General features: G+C 42.7%; 1 protein-coding gene across 1 annotated transcript in view; it reads left to right on the top strand.

Moving 5' to 3' along the window:
* The window catches only part of ADGRB1 (adhesion G protein-coupled receptor B1), a 279,826-nt gene that overhangs the window by 130,304 nt on the left and 124,672 nt on the right, over window positions 1-24,850 (top strand). The window contains exons 5-13 of the mRNA XM_065753423.1: window positions 4,082-4,246; window positions 5,824-5,988; window positions 9,635-9,799; window positions 12,493-12,657; window positions 16,430-16,531; window positions 18,195-18,301; window positions 19,163-19,357; window positions 20,339-20,407; window positions 24,742-24,850. Of these exons, the coding sequence (XP_065609495.1) occupies window positions 4,082-4,246; window positions 5,824-5,988; window positions 9,635-9,799; window positions 12,493-12,657; window positions 16,430-16,531; window positions 18,195-18,301; window positions 19,163-19,357; window positions 20,339-20,407; window positions 24,742-24,850 (1,242 nt within the window). The remainder of the gene's footprint in view (window positions 1-4,081; window positions 4,247-5,823; window positions 5,989-9,634; window positions 9,800-12,492; window positions 12,658-16,429; window positions 16,532-18,194; window positions 18,302-19,162; window positions 19,358-20,338; window positions 20,408-24,741) is intronic.

The raw sequence follows: 24,850 nt of genomic DNA, 5'->3' as shown, positions 1-24,850 counted from the left end.
TGCTACTCTGCATCACTCCAGCAGCTCTATGTCTTTCTTGTGCTGAGGGCCTGGAAGCTGTGGGCTATCGTGCAAATAGTTCACCAAACTGCTGCTTTCCCAGGAGCATCAGCTGTAGTCAGGTTGTTTGAGGTGTTCAGGGTGGATATAAAAAGACCTGACAGAGAGTACAGCTCAGATTAGGATTAGAGTCTGAAGCTGAGGGTACTAATACAAAGCACAAGTCTTCCCTAGCAGTTGACACACTTTGAAGGGGATAAGCAATTTCAGATCTATGTGAGACCTGGAAAGTTTTTTTTAGATGAAATATGACATACAGCTGATGCCAGCTACATGGATCAGGGATGAGGGGGTAGCTCTGCTCAGCAGAAGACCAATATTTGCCAGAAGTTTTCAGCCCTGATATCTAGATCCTATGGACTGTGGCACAGTTGTGCCCTCAGCTGCAGTGATGCTGGCTACCCACGTGGCCATCCCATCTATAGCACAAGAATGACATCCCAGCAGGTTCCTGGCATGAGTCCTCCCAGATCATCCCACACACCACTTCCAGGAGACTTTTGCCAATGGCAGGATGTGAATGAAGCAGAGGCAGCACGTGGCAAGATTTCAGATGGATGGGATGTGCCAAAAATAAAGAGATGCTGGCGGAGGAATGGCAGCAATGTGTTACTCAATTAATGCAGAGGGAGAAAGTGTCATGGAGATGCTGCAGGCACTGATGGAGACCCTACAGCCAGCTAAGTTCTCTGTAATGCTATATCAGTTACTCACAGAGTTAGCCAGGTGCTGGAAAGGATCCTGGATTTCAGTGCTACGTCTCCATAGAGCAATGCCCAGAGTTTCCTCTTCTGTGACACCTGCTGAACACTCTCCAGCTACAAGAGAGGTGCTGCGGGGATGTAGGAATGCTTCTCATCCATGGTACACAAGTCCTATCTGGAATACAGGTCTTAGGAGGAGTGGCTAAGGGAAATGGGATTGTTCAGTCTGGAGAAGAGGAGGTTCAGGGGACACTTTCTCTCTCTCTACCTGAAAGGAGGTTGTAGCGAGGGGGGAGTTGGCCTCTTTTCCCAGGTAACTGTGATAGAATGAAAGAAAATGGCCATAAGTTGCACCAGGGGAGGTTTAGATATAGACATTAGGAAAAAATTATTTTCAGTAAGAGTGATCAAGCATTGGAACAGGCTTCCCAAGTGGTAAAGTCCTCATCCCTGGAGGTGTTCAAAAGAAATGTGTAGATGTGTCACTTAGGGACACATAGTGGGCATGGTGGTAATGGGTTAGTGGTAGAACTAGATAATCTTAGTGGTCTTTTCCAACATTAATCATTTTAAGATTAATGAATTATAATTAAAGATCTAAGATTATACAATAGTTCTGGTGATGATCAATATTTTTCCTTCTCTTGGATTCAAAATGAGAGAGCTTGCCCTAATACTAATAGGTTCTGAGAGCCTCTCATGACTGGGTCTGATGTAGTTTGAAATGCATTTCTGTAAGGACTGAGACTTGACTGGACATGGTGTCTCAGTAGGTTTATATAAATCCACTGCAAACCCGACACTCTTGGAAATCAAGTTACATTATTGATTTAAAATACAAGGATATGTGCAATCTGAGAGGTGGTAATTGAGGAGCTTTGCCTCTATTAAGTCTTTTGTATTGTAGAAGTGAAAAGGACAAAAACTTCAAGGACAGAGAAGGAGAATAGTTGGATTGGGTCAAAGATGCCATGAATTCATCTAGTGACACAGTAACTATTGTCTGGATGTGGAGCTTGCAAAAACACAGTCAGACCTGAGTGGGGAGGTGGTGTGATGGCAAGCCATGAGTTATTCATGGAGGAAGACACTACATCTCTTCATACTTCCTCTGTCTCTCAGAAATACTCTGAGAACAGACACTGAGCAATGCAAATACATGGTATCCATGTAGCATCCTGACAGGCTAGGTAGCAGGAACTGTTGAGCTGAAGAGAGACCTTCTGGATTTGGGACACTCTGGTTAACGAATGCTGAAATAATGGTACCAAAAGGTAACATGTTGGTGGTGAATTCAGGCTGCCACAGGACTGTTTGGCAGAGACAGTTGGATTCCTTATTGTGAAGGCAGATGGATTACCATGGAAATGCAGATCTGTTTACACAAGGAGTTCTTATCTCTGAGAAACGGGATATGGGAGTATTGCTTTCTTGAAGCCCCAAGGCCTGAAAACACACACACTCCTACAGATCTTAGGGGAAGACCAATAGTGCATATTTCCCTTACTGGAACCAGTTGGGTAGGAGACTGGAATAAAACACAAAATTAGAACAAAACAGTACTGAGCAACTTTGGCTTAATGAACTCAATTATATCTAGTTCCCCTCCTCTGTACAGGCAGCATGGAAGGTAGGTTGTTTCCAAATTGCAAGGGAAATAAAAAGTTTCCTTTTTTACTTGTCCCCAATCTTGTTGATAGAAAGCTAGACTATGAAAGAAAGAGCTCACAATAATCACTACAGTAACACAGATGAAGTGGAGGTCACCTCATTTTTACCTTCACATCTTGGTGATTTCAATGATAAGATTCAGTGTGCATAAAATATGGTTGCATACAGAAAACTCCTCTTAAGACTCTGGTAAATAAATGTACCAGCTTGAGGAAGGCATGTGCAGCTTTAGATCAGTCAAGCTGGTATAGGGCAGTTTGATGGTCTAGAACTCCTACAGACACGGTTCTTACATTGACAGTGACTTCACTGATATGTTTTATAACTCTCACTGCCCTACAAAATCTCAAAGAGTGACATCCCGCTACCAGTGTGTCTTTCATGCTTTGTCTTGAAACTGGTCAGTCTAGTACGTTACCTGCTGTCCAGCTTTCCTTGGGAATGGGGTGATGGTGCAGGACACATCACTATGTGTCCAAGTGCTGGGTGAAGCTCAGGCTGTGCCATGTTGTACATCCCCTGTAAAGTCATGCTTACTGCTGCACCAAGAACCACAGTCCTTTGTATTTCATCCATAGTCTGCTGGATGCATCTGAATATGATGTGACATGGTACGGTCTTAGGATTTGAAGAACTTGTTACCTGAAGGATATACTCCTTTATTATGCATCCTCAAATATGTGCTTTTGGTGTTTATTTGTGCCATGTGCCTGTGTGCTATGCATATAAAATGTTATTTTCCAGGTTTATCATGTGTAATTATTAGTAAGCCCATAAAAATTTTAAGAACAAACAATGCAGAGCTTAATTAAACAAAATACAACAGGCTTTTGTTTTCATCTGAGGAAGGAAGCTATTTTCTTGGAGATATATTAGTTCTCATAAATAAATGAAAAGCTATCCATCACACTTCTTGTTACTTTCCTGAGTGGCATTCCCTCTGGTAGGACTGAGTGGATTCATTGCTGTTAATGAGACAATATGTATCTGTTCTTTCCATTCCCATCTCCTGTGGAATGGGATACTCTTACTTGTCTTTTCAGTCAATACTTTTCCATCAGGGAAGCAGTTGATATAGGATGTCCAGGAACAGTCAGATGCTTAAAGCAGCTTTTCAGAGGTGAAGGAGATGACAAAGGAAAGCTCTATGGGATTAGTTCAGCTGATGTCCTTTTCTGGCACTGTCACTGCTGTTTTATCTTTCCCACTGCTGCCAATCTGCATTAGTAGGGTTCATGAAAAGGCAGGAAAAGGAGCTGGATCCTTATGCCTGCCCTATCTATGGACACATTCACTGTTTATCCAACCACTGTAACTTAATTAGTATTATCACTGAGTGAGTGATAAATATCCCAGCTCGCATCACTCTGCAGTGGCTATCCTCCCCTGCACAATGCCCTGGTGCTTCCACAATGTAATTCCCTTTTTGTGTACGTGTGTTTTAAAACAGTATGAAATAACACCCCCCCCAAAAAAAAAACCAAAAAACTTTCGACCCATTATCACAATCCCTCACCAATTGCTTTACCCCTTTGTCCTCACACCACAATGGGGTCACATTGCACAGTGGCTGTTGAAATGCAGCTGTCCCAGTGATACAGGGACCAATCATGCCACATCCTCACCTTCTTCTCTCACCCTAACAGGTGACCCTGCAGCAGAAGAGTGGTCCCCATGGAGCGTGTGTTCAACTACCTGTGGGGAGGGCTGGCAGACCAGGACCAGGTTCTGTGTGTCGTCTTCCTACAGCACTCAGTGCAGCGGCCCTCTCCGGGAACAGAGACAGTGCAACAACTCTGCCATATGCCCAGGTGGGATGAGCACTCCATGCATGATGAGCAGGAGGGACAGGAAGGTTCATGGAGTATTGACAGCCTTTGATACATCATTGGGAAACACCATTTTTTCTTCCTTCTTTCTCTTCTTGTAGAGACCCTCTGTAGACCAAACACTGTTAGATGGGCACTTATGCCAATAGTGTGGACAGCTCCATTCTACTTAAAAGCAATGAACAAGATATATCTAAAAAGTCTGTGCCCTCAGGAGGTGTTTCCAACCATGGGGCAGATGGGAAAGAGAAGCAGCAGATGTCATTTTCAGGTGCTCAAATTCCAATACTGGATATACCATTGCAAAATGAGTGCAAAAAACTTGGGCTGCTGCTATATTTGTGAACGGAACCCTTTTTTCCCTCTACTTTTATAGTTCTCCTTCCACAATTTTGATGTAATAATGCCATCTGTGAGGGCCTGTTTATTATTTTGAAGAACTGTGCTATTAAACCGGTTCTTATTCACAACTCTTGAGCAGCAACATCTTTGTTCACAACCAATATTACAGTGGCAGAACCACCAAGCTGATTCTCATGCCCTTTCTTGAATTTCCTCCTCTATTTGACTCAATCAAAAAAAGTGCCTGATGACAATCACAAGAATTAGATTTGAGCACTCCCTTCCTGGGACAGGTGGATTAGTCACTGATAGTGGCCAATGAAGGACTGGAAAATGACCTGTTTTTGTGTGTGTGGGTTTTTTTTTTTTCTGAAGCATTATTGATTTCGTGTTAGCCTTTCTGGCTGATTCTGGAAAGGATGAAGTCCCTTAAAAGTGATCAGTACATACTCATAACATTTGGCCTCCAGAGATTACGGTGACTGACCTTCTATAAATAAACTGGCCAGATTAGATTAGATTATCTCGAAGAAGATTACATTAATATAGATTAGGAGGCTTTAGATGTCTAATTCTTGGAGTTACCAGTGATGGCCTGAGCAGTGGTGGAGCAGTGCTGGGGCATTGCTGCACATCCCATTTCTTTCCTGTTCTTCTAAGTCTCTCTAACTTTGCCTCTGTGATGTCACTGCTGTATGATAATAATCAGGAGATAGGCTACAGCTTTTCTGAGAGCTTGAAAATGCTGTAGCCTTTGAAGATTTAATGAGAAAAAATGCAGAGTGAGAAAAATAATGGTGAGAAGTGACAAAATAGTGGTGATGTTTCTTTCCAAAGGCTGGTGTTTTTTTGTTTTTTTTTTTAATGTTCGGGTTTTTTGTTGCTCCTCTCCAGCAAATTTCATCTTCTCCTCAAAAACAAACAAACAAACAAAAATCTTTTTTCGTATCTCAAAAATAAAAAATAATGGGTCAATTAAAAGTGCATTTCAATTTATTTCAAGTAGGATGTAAAGTAAAAGACACCTGTCGTTGACACCAAATCATAAAAAATTACACTATGTTCCTCTTATGGAGTTCAAGCTGGCTTGTTCTTGGCCTTCCTACACTACCTTCTCACATGCTGCTCATTTTGGGTGGGAAGATGCTGTGCTTTGTGGGCTCTCTCCCTTCTCCAGACTTCCTTTGGAAATGAAACTTACTTCTCTCTTACTGCAGTGCATGGCACCTGGGATGAGTGGTCACCATGGAGCCTCTGCTCTTCCACGTGTGGGAGAGGGTACAGGGATCGGACCCGCACATGCAAGCCCCCACAGTTTGGTGGAAACCCTTGTGAGGGCCCAGAGAAGCAAACGAAGTTCTGCAACATTGCACTTTGCCCAGGTAAGGCAGTTAGAGATTGAGAGTCCTCCTTCCAGCAGGTATCTTAATCCCCAAAGATGTCCACGTGTGGGTCAATGAACAGCTCTGTAAATGTCACTCCTACTGACACTGATCGATTCCAAAGGGGATCATCTGTAAGAAAAGGATACATCTGGGGAGCAACCAAGAGGCAGGCACCTTTGAGGAGATCATAGAATCATTCAGGTTGGAAAAGACCACTAAGGTCATCTAGTCCAGCCATCAATCCATCAACATCTTGGCCAATAAATCAGGCTCCTTAATGCTACATCTCCACGTTTCTTGGAAACATTCAGGGATGATGATTTCTCCACCTTCGCTGGCAATGTGTTCCATTGCATTACCACTTTTTCTGAGAGGAAATCTTTCCTAATATCCAACCTAAACCTCTCCTGAATATGAGGCTCAGCTCCACTCCATCTTAGGTTGTGATTTGCCCTGTACTAACTTACAAAAGACGCATTATATGGGATGAATCTGTACTGGCTCAACTATCACTAACATTTCCAAGAACATTTTACTTTTATCATTTATAGTTTGGATAGTTTGGAAACATGTTGCCCAGCTGGGCTTGTCGTTGTGCTGGGATGAGTATTTTTGCCTGTTAATTTCATACCTGCCTTATTTCACCATGCAGGTTATGTCTGTACTGGATCCTCCCTTGGTCAGTGAGATGTACTACAAGACTCCTGAGTGCATTCCCTGCTGTATTTTTTTCATAATTTGTGAAAGTTTTTCCCCAGATTTCACTTTCTAATGTCTCTCCCTGATTTTGGCTTTGAAATACCAGAAAGAAATCACCTCACTGCAAATAAAACTGTATTTCTGTGGCTTCCTTCCCCTGAACCACATAAGCCCTGAGCTTACCACAAAGCCCCCATTAATTTAACTCAGATTATCCTGGTGGACATGATCAGAACATAAGGGAACTCCCCAACACTCCTCCCTTCTCCCAGGGTAATGTCAACTGACATTTTTCAGGTTTAATGAGAATCATTATGAGAAATTATTTTGTCCCCGGAGGAGGAGAGGGATTGTGGGAGTGATGAGAACTTTGTGAAAACATTTGTGAGAAGCCTCCTGGCATTTTCTGCACAGTTTTCATCCCAAGTAACTATCCTTGGATTTCTGGCTGTGGTTCAAAAGACTGTACTCAAAATAAGAACATCCCAGACATCAAATTGACTCTGTCATAAAAAGACAAATTGAAAAAGTCAGACCTGGCATTGCTTGGGCAATAAAGCATATCCCGAATTAATGTTGAATCATAATTAATTTAAATACAAATAAATATGTGGATACACTGTAGCAAGCAGAACAGGGGGGGAAGAGACAGGCAGCCCAACTGAAAGACTTCAGCTCTAATTAATGCTACAAAGGCAATCAGTGGCTTTGCTGTGCCAAATGAGTGCAGCGCTGGGGGACTCATTGAAGCACAACAATGGGCACTGCTCAGTGCTTGACACACCAGACAGTTGTATCACTTATTACCGCCCCGCTCAGAGGATTTATTACTGCAACTGATAAAAATGCTTGGGCTGCAGGGACAACAGAGCTTTTGTTCTTCTGGAGCACTAGATATCGCCGGCTGAGTCCCACATCCTTTGAAAAGGAAGAAATAAAGTGAAAGACAATGCCATTGCCTGCAAAGACTGCACAAACCAGTCTCCAATGAACTTCTTTGATAGATTTGTTCTGCGATACAGCAATGGCACTGAATGATTTGCTGGGTCTGTGATGAAGATCGCTCAGCATCTTGCCCAGGAGACATCCCTACGTCGGTGCACATGGCTCAAGATGCAGAATGGCTATCTCTACTTCTCCATTTTTAAGTATCTTTACATTTCAGACCATGAATAAATAAACTCTCATCTCAAAGGACTTTCCCTCTTCCCCCTTTCCCAGTGAAAGAGCAATTTATAGCTCTTTTTTGTTTTCCCACCTCCAAATGAAAACACTAAGAATCATAGAATAACCCAAATTGGAAAAGAGATCATAAAGTCCAACTCCTTAAGTTGTGGTAGGATTCCAATCCCCATCCTCATGACAGCAGGTAGGCCTTTGATAAATCCAACTTTCTTCTGCTAAACATGACTTTTACCTTGGAAATGTAATCTAACCTTTCCAATATCAGTGAACGCTGGTGAGGGGCAAGCACTGCCTGTTGATGACAACTTCATCCAGAAAAAGAAAAACAACTAATTTTTACTGGGTGGGATATATTCTGTGGGATTTTTTGATCACTTCCGGAGAGGAATCATCTGATCATCTGCCAGTCACCACCTCTTATATTTCCTTTCCTTGGGACTGATAAGCATCGGTGTGATACTCTGAATTTATGCACAATGAAAGCAGCAAGCATGGATTGCCAAGAAGAGGAGCTTTTTTTCTCTTTTTTCTTTTTGTTTTTTTCAGACCTTCTGAGCTTACATGATGCTGTCTGAGTTAACAGTTGTTCATTTGGATATTTTGACATTTTCTCCTGTGCTTGAAAGCAAAAAACCTCTTAAACACAATGGGTGTTATTTGGGGCCATTCAGGGTCTTGCAGAACACACAGAGAACCAGACTGCATGTATTTTACTTGGTCAAAGAAACTGAAGTAAAAGAAAATGAGCTGCAATCTACAGCATTCTGATTTAGGCTAGAATTCAGACTTTTCCATGATTCAATTTTTTTTTTTCTGAGTGAGAACTAGCAGTTAATGAGAGCTAAACAGAGCATGATGACCACTACTAATGAGAAAAAGCTCTCCAGGAATAGCAGACTGCGTGATAGATCTGATGATCAGGGACCAATTAGGGTGTGACTGCCACACTTGGGAAAACCTCATTCCATACCATGCTAATAGAATGTATTTGTGTTTCCAAATCTATCACAGCCTCTCTTTTCCCTCCCTTCCCTATTACCAGAGATGTTGCTATGTGGAGACAGATCAAGCCTGGCAGTGTTAATTCAGCTGTGACTGAAGTGCATTGACCATACACATGCACTCTGCTTGTGGTCTCCTGTTGTAGCACACCTTTGCTCTGAGTATTTTCCTGGCTGGCAGCGTGAATTCCTTTGAACAATATGATTTCAGTTTGTGCTTTAAGGGCTTTCTCAGAAATACACAGCATTTGAGTGCTTGAGGAGCCAGACTCATGCACTGCTTTTCATTCAGAGTGAAGAATGAATTCCCTCCAAAAACACTAATTGACTAAAATGGGATTATGTCATGGTAATGTACAGATTCCTTCAGTATTTTCAGTGGAAACATGATCCTTGTCCTCTATTTTGATGGGTTTTTTTTACAACTGGCTGTTCTAAGAGTTTGTATTGGAATATATGATGTCAATAATTTCAACATTTATGCTGCTATGTAGAGTGCAAATATAAAAATCAATCTGTTGTGATGCTTGTGACCAGGCAAGCCATAATATACCAAGGGTCCCAAGAAATAACCACTGATACGTTTGCCTGAAACTTTTCTTCATGGTCTTCTCCTTCTCACACACTCTTAACTCCTCTGGTTTGCACTCCCCTTCCCCAGCCTCTTGTAGACACAGGCCAGAGACTCTTGCACATGCCTCCTTCCAGAGGGAGAGGTTTTCACATTCCGCTTTGTTATCTCTCTTTGGGCCACTCAGTGGACGGCAACTGGAATGAGTGGTCGAGCTGGAGCTCCTGCTCCGCTTCCTGCTCCAACGGCACCCAGCAGCGGACGAGGGAATGCAATGGACCTTCCTATGGGGGAGCTGAATGCCAGGGACATTGGGTAGAGACCCGAGACTGCTTCCTACGTCAATGCCCAGGTCAGTGGCCAATGGATTTTCCTCTCTTTTGGGTTATCTTTCTATCTGCAATCCCAGATAAGTTTATATAAATTCCTTTCCTCTTATGTTTGGGGAAGAGTTGCACTGTTTTCAGTAGTTTTGAAATAATAAGGAGGTGGTGGATCATACGTATGGACCATGCAAGCCAAAATCCATAGCTGAGAAATCCAGGAGACCCCAGACAGGTGAGCTAATACTCACAAGGAACACGTATTTCTGACTAATTGGATCAATTGGTGTGAAAAATATTCTTGAAAACAAGGCTTAGATGTCTAAATGCTTCCAAGATTAAACTGAACCAATTGGTGTTGCTATGCTTTCCCTGTCCCTTTTCCTGGCTCCTCTTGGTTGCTACATCCCTATTAGCCCAAAGGACTGAGAAAGAGTGGACCCTTAGATGGAGAGAGCCTTCCTCCCCTTTCCAAGAGAATGAGTACACCCACAAACAACTGTTTCCTCAGTACGTCCTCATCCCCAGTGGTAGCAACAAAATCTCCAGCAGAAAGCATAGAAGTATTTAACTCTATTATCATAGAATAACTGGAGCTGGAAAGGACACATAAGGAATAATTGTTACATCTCCTGGCTCCTCATAGAGACACCCCAAAATCAGGCCACAATTACTGGACTTCCTTACATGAACTCTAGTATGTTTTCTTAGACTGTTCACTTCTTTGTAGCTTATGGAGATCACGAAAGACACAAAGGGCCTTCCTCTTTTTAAGCATCCTTGTTACACTGATTTCAGAGTTACATCTCAAAGCACTGTGCAGTATTGTTTATGCTATATATGGTGTTAACAAATAAAGTAACACAGGTTGATGCTGGCCTTTTTCTTCTGTAATTTTCTTCCTCTGCTTGAAGAAAAAGAGGGAAATTTCCCACCTTCTCTCAAGGAATTATTTGACCTGAGATAACCTGTTAACTCCTAATTAGAACCTAAGTAGGAATCAGGAGGGTTCTCTATCTCTATCACTGAGTCAGAATGTCAATGTCTGTGATGCAGAAGAGAACGTTTTCCTACCTTGTAGGCTTGTTGTGAGGGATAATTAACATTTTTATAGTGCTTTGATAAAGGCCATTGTTAATGCAAAAGAGGTAGCATTTCCACTGAATGTGTAAAGATACTTGGAAAAGATACTAGGAAATGAGTCTCTTGCAAAAACTCTTTCTGAGGCATGTGAAATACTAGTGCAATGGAAATGGCTGGAGCAGGGATATTTGGTGTTTCTTTGTGGTTTATCACCTGAGGGCTTTGCTGGTCCCTTTACAACTAAACTGTGGACCTGAGGTATGAGTATGTGAAGATCTGTTTTCACATATACATTCTGCATTCCAGCCAAACTCAAGCTATGGAGTTTGGCAGCCTGATGTGGCCATCCAGCAGGTTGAATCTCTGCTGACTCTAAGAGTATTCAAGGACAGAGCCCTAAATCTGAGCCCAAGGAAAGAATCATAGAATAATTAAGGTTGGAAAAGATCACTAAGATCATTTAGTCCCTGCCATGCCCAATAAGTCATGTCCATAGGTGTCTCATCTCCCTGTTCCTTGAACACCTCCAGGGATGGTGATGCCATCACAGAATCACAAAATTGTAGGGGTTGGGAGGGACCTCCAGAGATCACCCAGTTCAACCTCCCTACCAAAGCAGCTCCCTAGACCAGGTTGCACAGGTAGGCATCCAGGTGGGTCTTGAATGTCTCCAGAGCCTCCACAACCTCTCTGGGCAGCTTGTTTCAGTGCTCTGTCACCCTCACTGTGAAGAAGTTCCCATGCACATTTGTGCAGAACTTCATATGCTTCTGTTTGTGGCTATTTCTCCTTGTCCCATTGCCACACTGCTGAGAAGAGTTTGGCCTTGTCCCTTTGCCTCCCATTCCTCAGATAATTATAGATGTGGATCAGATCCCCTCTGAGTCTTCTTTCCTCAAGGTTGAACAGACCCAGGTCTCTCAGTCTTTTCTCATAAGAGAAGTGTTCCACATCCTTTATCATCTTTGTAGCACTCCGCTGGACTCTTTCAAGGAGATCCCTGTCTTTTTCTTCTCAGAGCTCCTCTCTATCAGGTCATCCCCCAATTTGTACCAGTGCATGCAGTTATTCCTTGCTAGGAGCAAGACTACACTTGCTCTTAATAAACCTCATCTGGTTCCTTTCTGCCCAACTCTCCAGCCTCCCTAGGCAGCCTGTTCCAATGCATTACCATTGTTTCTGAAGGCCATCACCTCTTGTCCTATGGCTGTTACCTGGGTGAAGAGGCCATCCTCACTACAACCTCCTTTCAGGGAATCTTAGAGAGTGATGAGGTCTCCTCTGAACCTCCTCCAGAATAAACAATCTCTGTTCAGTCAGCTGTTCCTCGTAAGACTTGTGCTCCAGGATAGAGATAGGGCTGTTGTGGGGTGAAGTTACTGAGGAGAAGCAGAAGAATATTCTTCAGTTATCAAAGGACTGTTGCAATGGGAAAGATAATGTACTGATTTTATGTGTGCTGGGAATCTGGCAAAGATTTGAGGCAGGAGACGTCTTTTCTCACCTACTTTACTCCTTCTATGCTCCAGTGCTTACCTAGGGAACTTGCCTCCTCCTATTGCAGATGATGTTTGGGATGTTACAAGCTGTTTCTCTCTCTCTCTCTCTCTCTCTTTTTTTTTTTTAAATATATCTCCAGTGGATGGGAAGTGGCAAAGCTGGGGAGTGTGGGGGAGCTGCACCGCCACATGTGGAGGTGGGACTCAGAGACGTGACCGTGTGTGCTACGGGCCCTTCTTTGGTGGAGAGACCTGCCAGGGTCCCAAGGAAGAGTATAGGCAGTGCAACGACAGGAAGTGTCCTGGTACGTACCCCAAACTCTTTACACTCTCCTTTTTACTAGGGGGACAGGGATTTTAGAAAAGGCTGTCAAAGATCTGAATACAACAGGGAGTTGTGATCTAGTTGATCCTGTTCATAGTGCAGGTACATGATACATCGAGGGCTGGATTTAATTTTCTCAGAAGTTGGTGTAACCATGATGATTTCAGTGAACATTTGTCAAATCCCACTAGTCTATATTTACATTTCCCCTTTTTTTTTCATTGCTGTAGATTTATAAGTAGAAAAGAGAAATTGAGAACAATAGTCAGTATCAAAATCTTGAGTTCACTAAATAGTTGAATACTGAGGACTGATGCAGGTTTTCCTACCTTTTAACTAGCTTCTGGGAGAGCTGCATGCCCCTGGAAATTAAAAAAAACAACCACATATATGTCCAGATTTGTCAGAGACTTGTTCAGTCTCACCCTTCTTTAGCTACACCAATGGGACCAGCATCCATTGAATAAAAGTGATGTGAAAGCCTAAATGGAAGACAAGGAAATAATAGAATCATGTAGGCTGGAAAAACCACTAACATCATCATCAAGTCCAACCATCAACCCATCATCACCACCATGTCCACTAAAACATGTCCCTCAGTATCAAGTCTCCATGTTTCTTGATCATCTGCAACGACGGTGACTCCATCACCTCCTTGGGCAGCTGTGCCAGAAGAAATTTTTCCAAATATCCAACCTGAGCCCCTCCTTGTACAATTTAAGGCCATTACCTCTGATCGTATTTATGTTGTTTGGGAAAAGAGGCCGACTATGACCTTGCCACAACCTCCTTTCAGGGAGCAGAAGGAAATACAAGCTGGAAAGATTCCGTGTCTCGCATGCAGTATGTAGCTAGAAAACAGGCCAGCACACCATTGTTATTTTCTTAGTTAAACTCCCTGCTGGTGAAATAGCTGGTGAGAAATCAATGGGCTATGTGATGTTGGCTGGCAGACTTCATTGATTGTAACAGGCTCCAGTTTATGACCAGGAGGGTAGTTAATTGTTGGAGCAGCTCAGTGAGCGACAGGAGAGATTCTTGTGGTGGCATCATGGCTGTCCATGTGAAGAGTGGGTGTCTTGCTGAATGATGAGCTGCAGCTCAGTGCAGACACTTCTGGAGATGGATTTGTGATGTTTTTGGGACAGCTGACCCCTCCGAGTTGCTTGCAAATGGCTGAAGACAGATAAAAGCCAAAAGCACTTCAGCAGGGAAGTTTTACCCAGTTTAGACAGAAGATAACAGAGCATATTCACTTCTTGCAGCTACGCTCTAATAAAAGACATCACCTCTCCTTACAAGCTGTGCCTCTCAATTAGCAGAGGCGTGTGAGAGTCTCTTCTAACTCAGCCACAAAAGCTCTTCTCTGCCACTGAAAGCTGTAGCACCAGGTTGTCTGGTGGTGTCTACAGAGCGATGAAGATTTAGTTCAGCTTCAGTGTGTGCCAGCTGGGGCCCTGGCAGAACAAGCCCAATCTTTTCTTCTGTGTCCGCAGGGGCTGATGCCTGCACAGCACTCAAAAGGAAAAGGCATGTCTGAGGCACTGAGCCCTGCGAGGGTTCGAAACCAGAAGGGTCTTGCTGCAGTTGTTAATTTGCAGAGGAAAAAAAAAAAAAGAAGAAAAAAAAAGCTTTTGGCTAAAAATAAACCCACTCCATTCATTCTCGAGGAAGTATCAAGCGCTGGCATGATTTAATTTGAACAGAAGAGCTAAGCCTAATTGGGTTAGTTATTAAAATATCCCCGTGCAAATAGGTTACTCTGTTAAAATATTATATATATAGTTATGAAGCAACGATAAAAATAAATAAATAAAAGGATGAAATGATTCTCTCCTGGCCTGGGAATTGCTTCTGCACTCACGAGCAAGACAGTGCCACTCAGTGCTCTCCTAAAGAGCATCCACAGCATCCCTCAGTGGCCCCCAGGGAGACTGCAGGGTTGAGGAGACAGGGAAGCTTTCAGAAGTCGGAGGAGAAAGGAGAGGTCAGACGTGATCAAGCAGCCCCTCCGTTCTTTGACAGGCAGTATTTGCTCTGTTACGCTGCAGCTGAGATTGCTAAAAGTTTCCCACCCTATTTCCCAATCTCTACTTTTGAACCACATTTTAAAGTGGGAAGTATGTGGCCATGGTCAAAGCCCTAGGCCACAAGGCAAGGTTGTGGCATTCGGCTCTCTAAGTAACCATATCCCAATCACAAGAGAATGATTTCATCTCTCTGTCCTATAGCTCCTTGTCAACAACTCAGGTATAAAGCTGCTGCTATTCTGAACATGTTCTGCCTTATCTACAGAAGTCATGAGCTGTTATAGGCATTGAAATGATTCCTATGTATGTGCAGAGCACAGCAGGGGTTTTGCATGCCCTCTGGGGGCAGTGATTACTCAAAAGAGAATTTTAAAAGAGGAAAAAACATCTGTTTTCAAGCATGGAGCGCAAACTTGTTTATTATCATTGTCTGCTGGACACAAGAGGAAAGAATCTGCATTTGAAATATGACTGGGGCTTGGAGACTCATGGTCTTGAGCCTGACTCCAGGAGCTGTGATATTCAGGCTGCTTCTCGGATCCTCTAGTTCTTCAAAGCAGTATGACTTGCCATGCCCGTTAGTCTTGAGGTTAAGCCTTCTTCATAGGCAGTTTGGTACCCTGGGTAGTTCTATTGCCAAAGTTTTACTGATAACAGAAACCCTAAGATGGTCTACACCATTGAATCCATGAGACAGCCCGTCCTAAATGGATGCCTTCGGGATTATCACACGCAGGTCTTTTCAGAACAGCATGACAACTCAGGACAACTATCTTTTTCTTTTTTTTTTTCGTTGTGCTAGATGTAAATTTTCCCCACAACTTTACACATTTCCACTGACACTACTGGACCTTGGCATAGGCAGTGTTTTCCTACATGGGAAGGAAGTTCAGCAGGCAGCTGCCCAGCTTCATGGCTGGTTGGCTTTGGCTTTGCAGCTGCCACTCCTGGCCAGCTGCAGGCATGCTCTCAGCTTTCTCTTTATTGTTACTTTGAAATGCACAATAAATAAATCTATAATTGAAAACCATTAAACATAATTTTCCCCTTCCACACTCTTAGGAGTGATAAACAGCTTTAACACCCTACTCATGGCTCCTTTCATTTTATGTGCTGCAAGTAATGAGTTTCTCAGCACAAACCCTTCCTTCTGTGATGGGTACTTTTCTCAGGCTCCAAAACTCCAGGGCCAATATCTCTACCCTTCAGCAGCAGCATACAAAAACTTTCCCCTTCCAAAGGAATTTTTCTGTAATTTCTCTTAACATCCTTTGCCCATTTCTGCAGTCCTCCTGGATTCTACAGCAGCATTTGGAAATGAGCTGCTGAGGCAAATTGGTGCTCAGTATTTTTGTGTCCTCACATAAGATGGAAGCAGACAGAGGATGTGGATGAAGGCCACCCAAGGGATATTCCCAAGCTGTATTTTTTCCCCTCTGTTCCTTCCTTCATTCTTACCCCATCTTATGCAAAGCCTCTTTTTAATCACATGCAACTCCAAATATATATGGTCATCCTTAAGGATGGAAAATACTGAGCATGGAGCCCTGAAGCTCACCACCAAACACTGGACATTCTCACTTGAAAAAAAGCTCTTCAGCAAGGTGTAACAATAACAGCTATCTTCCAAGCATCATGTTCCCAGACCATACTCCCCTGTTTCCTCTTTCCATGCCCTTTTCCATATCCATATTTAACAATGGAGTTTTTCCTTCCTTGCAGAGCCCCATGAGATCTGTGATGAGGAAAGTCTTGCCTCTGTGGTTTGGAAAGAGACTCCTGCTGGGGATGCTGCAGCTGTTCGATGTCCTCGCAATGCCACTGGTAAGAATGACTACTTATCTTTGTTGGAGATCCTCAGATCACCTTTCATCCTTTGGCTTCTAGACAGTCTGGCTGTGGAAGGAGAGGATGAGCAAATAGGCTTTCTGCCCTTTGCTCAAGGCTAAGTATATTCTCTGTGGGTTTCTGTGGTTCCTAACTATTTACCAACAACCTCTTGGTCCATACAGGATGACTTGAGATGGTCTCCCCTCCAGCTACTGCCTCCTGATGGGACAGCTTCATTATTAAGGGCTGCTCTGGTAATTCCACCCTACTCTGCAGAAGCAGGCTGGGCTCTACTAGACTAGATTTGGGTGTTTCTCTCCACTGACCATAAAGAAAATTAGAAAATCTGAATGTGATTGTCCAGTCATGTTTTGATTATCACAGAATGGCTCGTGTTGGAAGAAACCTTAGAAATGTTCTGTTTCCAATTGCCTTGCCATAGGCAGGTTGCCACCCACTAAATCAGGTTGCTCAGTGGTGCTTACCTCTCCTTTTTAGAAATCACAGCAACCCTCTGAACGTAATCTTCAGGTACTCAAGTTGAGAGTCCAGCCATGGTGGTGTGAAACGATTGTTTGTAGGCATCCAATTTTTATATGTTGTGGCCAAATGTTCCCCAGGGGGTGAAAAACAATGCAGGGGAGAAAGCACCAGATGTTCTGGTGGTGGAGATTGTTCCCAACTGCATGTTTCTGACTCTCAGGCAGGAATAAAATAGGGCAGGAGTGTCTGTAATGATCATAAAGTTTTTACTCTTTATGAGTAAGTTTACTGGACACAGAAAACCCTGAAGCTCTCTTTGACTCATGCATCCTGGAACAGTTAATGTAATTCCAAATGCTAGCCTGGAAGACTGACTGTACCATAGGTCACTGAATCATTTAGCAGTAGCAGTGGAATTATGGACCCAGCAAAGCCTGCTCCTCAGAGACTTTCCAAATGACACTGCAATTGGCTGGGCTATTCCTGTCCCCTTTCACTTCGCTGATGTGTGTGTTCCTCTGCATTGCAACGGCGTGTGATTACCACTGCAAAACTCACTGTACACTGAAGCTAAAGAAAAGCCCGGGGGAGGACTGCAGGCAGCTTTTCAGTTTTTCAACAGATGCAAAGATGGTGCTGTTGGATATTTATTCTTGCTAGGACTAGAATAGCAAGAATATTCGTCGGCAGCAGTCGGTGCCTCAGTTGCAAATACCAGACCTTGCCACCTGGGGAGGCTCGTGGGACTTCCCAAACTGGGAAGAAGCCTGCCCTGCAGGACGGATGTAACTTTCTTTTGCCTCAGAATCACAAAATTATAGAATATCCCGTGTTAGAAAAGACCCATAAGGATCACTGAGTCCAGCTTCTGGCTCCATACAAGACTACCCAAAAGTCAGATCTGAGACCATATGACAGAGAGCCTTGACAAGCCATGTCCCAGATATAAGATACTGCTTCCATTTGCATCTCCTTTTGTTGTCCTGTCTCTTAGTAAGAAAACGCAAGAGAAGGAAATAAAAATAACCTCTCAAGCACTTTCCAGATGCCCCTGCTGCCTTTCTATCTGTTGCTGTGCCTGCATAGCTGTGTTGACCTGTCCTGGGTGATCTTCCTGAAAGTGCCTGGCTTTTCAAATGTCCCCACTCCAGTCTTCTTTTCTTTCCTCTTCTAGGGCTAATCCTTCGAAGATGCACTTTAGATGAAGAAGGGATAGCTTACTGGGAACCTCCAACTTATGTCAAGTGTGTTTCTATTGATTACAGGAACATACAGATGATGGTAAGGCAGACTGACTTCAACACATTTGGGGTCTCCTCAAATGCTTGTTACACTGTCACAGTTTCAAAGAAGAATGAAAGCAGCATTTCCATGTGAAAGGAGGCTCTGTACTGCTTCTAATTGCTTTTGTTTTGTGATTGCTTGGGCAATCCCTGGACAAGGGATGGTTCCTCACTGGGTGTTCCGTATCTAGCTTGTCAGAATCCAGGTCTTACAAGATCCTCCACATAATAGAATCACAGGTTCATTTGAGTTGGAAGGGACCTGTAAAGGTCATCTAATCCAACTCAACTGCAATGATCAGGGACATTGATATCCATTGTGGAATCCATTGGATAGCACATTATCCATGGGAATAACTGTGATTGTAATACTTTTAAACAAGACACTTAGTTTTCATTTGACTTAAAATTATTTCTGTGATAAATTCTCCTTTTTCTGCTGGTCTCCTGTAGCTTGCCTTACAATGGTATTGCTTTTATGGGAACTGTCCTTTTCAGAGTGAGCTACAGTCTGAGATAAAATAGTTCAAGTTTGCTATAAGAAAACAAGGTTTTAGGGCAAAAATCTTCTGCTAGCTGGCCTTGGGTCAACAGCAGAATAGCATTTCTGTAGCAGAATAATCTTTTCTGAACCTACACACAACCTTTTCTTTGTGGGCATACAGAAAAATTGACTTTTGCTCTTCTATCATTTTAAAAATATCACAGGCTGTCAGGTCAGCAAAGATTGTCAGATTCATCTAATCTGTGCTCTGAATTACAAGGAAGGTCATAAACCTTCCCCCAGCAATTCCTTCACTGAGCTCATTAACTTGACTTTCACTGTCACTAAAGTGTTTGTCATGTTTCTCTTCCTCAGACCAGGGAGCACCTTTCCAAAGCTCAGCGTGGGTTGATGGGAGATGGGCTGTCAGAAGTGCTCCAAAACCTTGTGGAAATCTCCCAGGATGGGACCAGCTACAGTGGAGACTTGCTGTCCACCATTGATGTACTCAGGAACATGACAGAGATCTTCCGTAGGGCTTATCACAGCCCAACTTCTGGAGATGTGCAGGTGAGCTGAGCTGCATGCCTAAGGCTCAAAGTTTGATTACCACTTTTGAACTGATCTGATCCTACTTTTCATAGGATTATTTTCCACCCAAGTGAAGTGTCTTTGCTTTGCGAACAAACTCTCCCTTTGAGATTGTTTCTCTCTGGCCTATAAAGTAAGATATTGAAATTCAAAGTCACTCTGAACTATTTCAACCTGATAGCACTTACACTGGAAGCTAATTGATATATTGGAAAGAACTGCAGCCTAATGACTAGAAGTAACACGACCCTGTGATATTGGGTAGCTGGATGTTTATGTAGGAGAATGTCTTGATGACTTCTCACCCTAGGATTTTACTTTCAGCAGTTGCATATAGAGTGGCTACAAAATATGCCCTTGGGATAGATCAGCACCACACTACTTGAAACATTAAACTGATCCAACAGTATCTGCAAAAGGTGGCAAAACTTGAGATAAAAATCAATGGTCTTGAAATATCTTGTCTCCTTTCTTCTCACTGTGTGCTTCATGGTCAAACTACTAAAATGCTTAGCACCCTCTTGATCTATCTCTGCTTCTTTTTCAAAATAGCTGAGAAAAATGATAGTAAGTTTTCCTACACTGGAAAAAAAAATTGAGATAGTAGGAAATAGGATAGGAAATGATTTCTGCAAGGTGAGTTCAACAGTTTTTAAACAGGTTGTGACAGATATCTGTCGAATCTGTTCTTTAAAATCTTCAGTAATGAAGACAAGACATATTCCTTGTCCTGTTCCTTAACAGGAATAACAGAGAAAAAAAAACTTGGGAAAGAAGTTTTACTGCTGTTAACATCTCTGAGGGCAGAAGCCTGCCAAATGCTGTGGGAACTTTTGGGAACAAAACCTTGAAAAGTCTCTTGGGTGTTTCTTATGTGTTCCTTGTGCACCACCATGCCCTTCCTAGAGTAGGCCATGTTTGGCTAACTATCCGTTTTCCTCTTTTGTTTCCTTTTCCCAGAACTTTGTCCAGATCATCAGCAACATTTTATCAGAGGAAAACCGGGAGAAGTGGGAGGAAGCTCAGCTGGTATGAACCTTCAGCACCTTCTGTGAAACAAGTCAAGCCTTCTACATAGGCTTAAGCCATAACAGGGGGATTTACAATGGTCCGAATGGCTCTTCTTGTCCATGATGTTCTGTGCAACATGAATCTGTGTTGTCACAGACCATGAAATATCTACTCCCATCATTGCCGGATAACTCTTTATAATGAAAGAGACAAACAACTTGGATATGGTCAGCTCTGATCAGCTTCAGAGTTCACCATCTCTGCTGGAGTTACTATAAATCAGCTGATACGTGCAGCTAGTGAGATCAGTGCCAGGCTGAGTAGTTCTGTAAGCCACAGGGTCTCAGCCCAGAACCTCTGCATGAGTAGGAGCGAAAAAGCTGGTGGTGAATACCACATTTTGGATAGCTCTCAGAGATCAGGATGGATTTGGAGTTGATAGCCCTCCTGGCTTGCTGTGTTTCTCCTCATGCCAAGATAAAGCAGTGGGATTACGTGGTTTTCAGTTCTTGGCTACAAAGATGCAGGACAAGCAGGGTTTTCCTTGATGAGAGCTGTGTTCTGCTCACCTGAGCTTCTGGTTCTGTTCACCATGAGATGAGCAAAGATTCAGTTATATTTTACATTCTGTCCTCTCAAATACTGAGATTCTGCATACTAATTCTCTAGCTAAATCCTTGGATACTGGTTTGTTTTTCCTTTGTATCTTCTGTTGCAGTTGCACTCTTTAATTCAGTAAGATTATTCCTTGTCCCTTTCCCATTCCCTTGGAGAGCCCTCAGACTGTTCCACATCATCATCTCACTGTAGCCTTTGGGAACTGAGATGGAAAAGAGTGAAATGGGAAAGACTGAAATGGTTCTGCCTCAGAAGCAGCAGCTCTGGTGAACTGGCCAGTGATAATGCTCATTCCTTCCATGTCTATTCCTCATTATTATACCTTGGAAGAAAAAATAGCAGCTCATTTTTGTCACAGCATAAAGAATAACCTGAACAAGGAACATAACAGCCTTTACGAGAGGTTGATCTTATGGAATGCAACTGTAAGTGTGGGTGAGAACATGGCAGCCCCTTTTTAACCATCTTTTGTTGCTGCAAACGTCATCAGAGAGACAACAATAAACAAATCGAAAATACTAAACAAACAAGAAAAAATTGTTTGACACGCACACACACAAAAAAATTCACTGCAACCAGGGAAAACCTCTGGGAAGGAGCATTCACTCAAGGTGCATGTTCATTTGTAGTTCAGAACAAGAAACTGGAATACTCAGGTGCTCTGTGGTTTCTTCAAGCAACAGAACCTCGACCAAGCCTTGTGGACCTATCCTTCTCTCCTTTCTCCCTGAGATCTGTTTTTTTGCTTGTTTGTTTGTTTGTTTTGTTTTGTTTTTTTCTCACTGCATTTGGAAGGGGATTGGTATGATCTGGCTCCAAGCGATATAAGAAACCAACTGCTCCGTTTCAAGACCACTGGAATGTGTACATATTTGAGAACAGTGCAGAGGAGTCTACTGAGTTGTCATGACAACAGGGAAATCCTGCTGATCTCCATAAAAACAGCTGCAGGTTTCACTCTCTGGCAATTTGTTCCCATCAGCTTTCCCTGTACAATCTGCTCTTTGTACCTATAGATACAGCCCAGCCTGCCTTCAGCATTACAGCAACCTCTGTGAGGAGTAGAACCACAATGTTGTAAATTACCATGAAGAAAATATTTGCCTGGCATTTATTTTAGTGGAAATAGTGATGACAGCACAACACCATGACTTTAGGACAGAAGCTTCCCTCAGAAATCTGCAGGCACTGGATGGCAAAGACATTTCAGCAGTCTCTGTCCTTCTCATTCAAAGCTTAGGGAACAAACCCATGCCTCATAATTCTCAAGGTCAGACATTTCTTTTAAAACAAGAGCTTTGGCTCCCAGTGTCTTCATTAGGAATAAACCCAACATCATTGTGGTCTCATGTTCCATTGCCTTCTGTCACCCCACAAGGAAGACAGGGAGAAAAGATAAAATAAAATAAAACAAAACAAAATAAAATAAAATAAACCAGAAAGGCATTCAGATAGAGAAGAACTACCATGTTTTTGGGGAGATTGCATTAGCTGTTTTATGATAGAAACCTAAAAAACAATGGCCAACGTATCTTGGGGTTAATGTGACATTGTGATTTCAACCTGTAATAGACTATAAAAGTGCACTGTTAAAAATAGCCTTCTCAGTTTTTTCTCCTTATGTGCACACCTGCTGTATTGGCAGGACATTTTGATCTGATCTTATTACAGTTTTAGCCTCACAAATATTCTTTTGGATAGACAGAAAGGGAGATATGCATGGCCACCCCATTGTTCCTTGCCCATACAGCCTTCCTTCTGCTGTCATTGCATCCTCATGTCCTCCTTTCCTGCTTGTCCTCAAAAATCAACAAGCCCAGGGAAAAAAAAATAAAAAGAAGTGATAGTGATAGAAAAGGAGATAAAGAGATGTAAGGAGATGGACTGCTTTTCTTTGACTTCTCATCATGTTTGCTAAGCCCCTGCAGGCAATTGTGCTTGAGGAAAAGACAGGTAGTAAGCACAGTTCATTTCAGGTGGGTTACCTTTTATGACATCAGTCACTGCAAAGCCAGTTTTTGTTTGACAGCCTTTTGCATGCCCAGTAAAATACAGTTAAAGAGGAATTATTGCCAATATCTTTATAATACAGTAAATACCAGGGAAAGAAAGAGAAAAAGGGAGATACTCCAGCACTTTCTGGGCAAGAATTAAGTTGCTCATTTGGAGAGTGAGATCCTGCCATCAGAATAGGAAAGCATGAGAAGGGGTGATGATGCTTTTCTGCAGAGAACTATGTGACCTGTGATTTGACATTAGATCCTGGAGTTCCTTGCTAAGCATGTGTTTGTTGGACCACTTTCTGCTTCAAAATTAGCTCTTTGCTTTGCTGGGATGTGGTCTTCTGTTCAGGTAGTTCCTGACTCAGGTCAACAACTGGCTGAGGTGTTTGCCTCAGAGATCTGGTTTAGCAAACTGTGCTCAAGGTACCAGGTGAGGTTGCAACTGACTCTATTAAATATACAAACAACCCTTACATCACTTTTCTGCCTCTTCTCATAGGCAGGTAAGAATTCAAGGCTGCAAGTGTTTCAGGCGTTGGATTTAGCCAAAGTAGAATCATATAGTCATTATAGTTGAATAAAAAAACCTCTAAGATCATCTAGACCAACTGTATTTTAAGTAGTTTAAAAGGTTTTTCTTCCAGGGTGGTCAAGCCAAGTGGTTCAGCTCAGGAATAATGATAAGGGTCTGGATTCCTGCCTTTGAGAATGCTCTTCCCTCCCTCCATGAAAATACATCTGCACCATGTTGTGCTGATCTTTGATCCAGAGGAAGATTCAGACCAAAAAACAATGCTTGGAAATTCCAGAGAATAAGAGTGGAAGACAGAATAGATCTCTGCACTTAGCAGCTTGTTGCACACCTCTTTTCTAGTGTTACAGACATTCAAAATTCCCTGAGATGCTCCAAGTGGAATGGGAAGCAGTAAGCCCTTCCTTCAGTTTTGTTCCCTCCTTATCCCTTGGGATCCTATTGTGCTTCTTCTGTGCTGTCCACACATGAGAAATATCCTCCCAAACATCCCTCCATCAGGAAGCAAGCCTGAAAAGCCAACATGGTAGAAAACTGCTCTTATCCACAATATAGACTAGAATTTTTGGTTTGGTGTCTGCTTTCAGAAGGTTGTTAGCAAAATTAAACATCCTGGTGGAGGCAAGGTCTGGTGGACTCCCTCATATATACAGTCAGGAGAGATCATGAGTGTGTTTCTCAGTCCAACTGTTGCAGTACCTGTGGGTCACAGAAACCTAAGGCTTGGAAAAAACTCTCCAAATCTGATACAGAGCAGAATTTCAGCACGGACCACTTCTTCACTTTCTGTCATGATGTGTCTGGATGGGCAATTGCAATGCCAAGGGTTTGTGTACTGCTGGGCTGGACCAGGTATTCCAGCCAAAGGACTTGGAAAGATCATGTAGCTACATTTAATCAAGGCTGCTCCTTCCTGGCATGTTGCTCTTCTTGCATTAACTGCAAGATGAGGAACATAGCAAGCATCAGCAGTAACTTATCTGCTCTGGATATGGTGGTTGATAGTAGAAAGAATCTTAAAAGAAGGGAGGTAGATTATTTCCTGCTTCTGAGACACCCAGATATTTTGCTTTGCTTTGCAACTGTGCCCTCCAGCCTCAATTTTATGAATTACAAATTTCTTGCCCCTTTGTTTTTCTAGGCTCCCTTAGCTGCATTTTTATTAGCTGTGCTACTGAGTATTGTTCTTCTCTCTGCAGATAGGGCCAAATGCCAAGGAGTTGTTCAGGCTTGTGGAGGATTTCATTGATGTCATCGGCTTTCGCATGAAAGATTTCCGGGATTCCTACCAAGTGACAGACAATCTGG

Source organism: Cyrtonyx montezumae, unplaced genomic scaffold (genome assembly GCF_038088225.1).
Source record: "Cyrtonyx montezumae isolate F1298 unplaced genomic scaffold, pur_monq_1.0 scaffold_8, whole genome shotgun sequence".
Classification (NCBI taxonomy): domain Eukaryota; kingdom Metazoa; phylum Chordata; class Aves; order Galliformes; family Odontophoridae; genus Cyrtonyx; species Cyrtonyx montezumae.
This window is presented reverse-complemented; position numbering and strand designations above follow the sequence as displayed.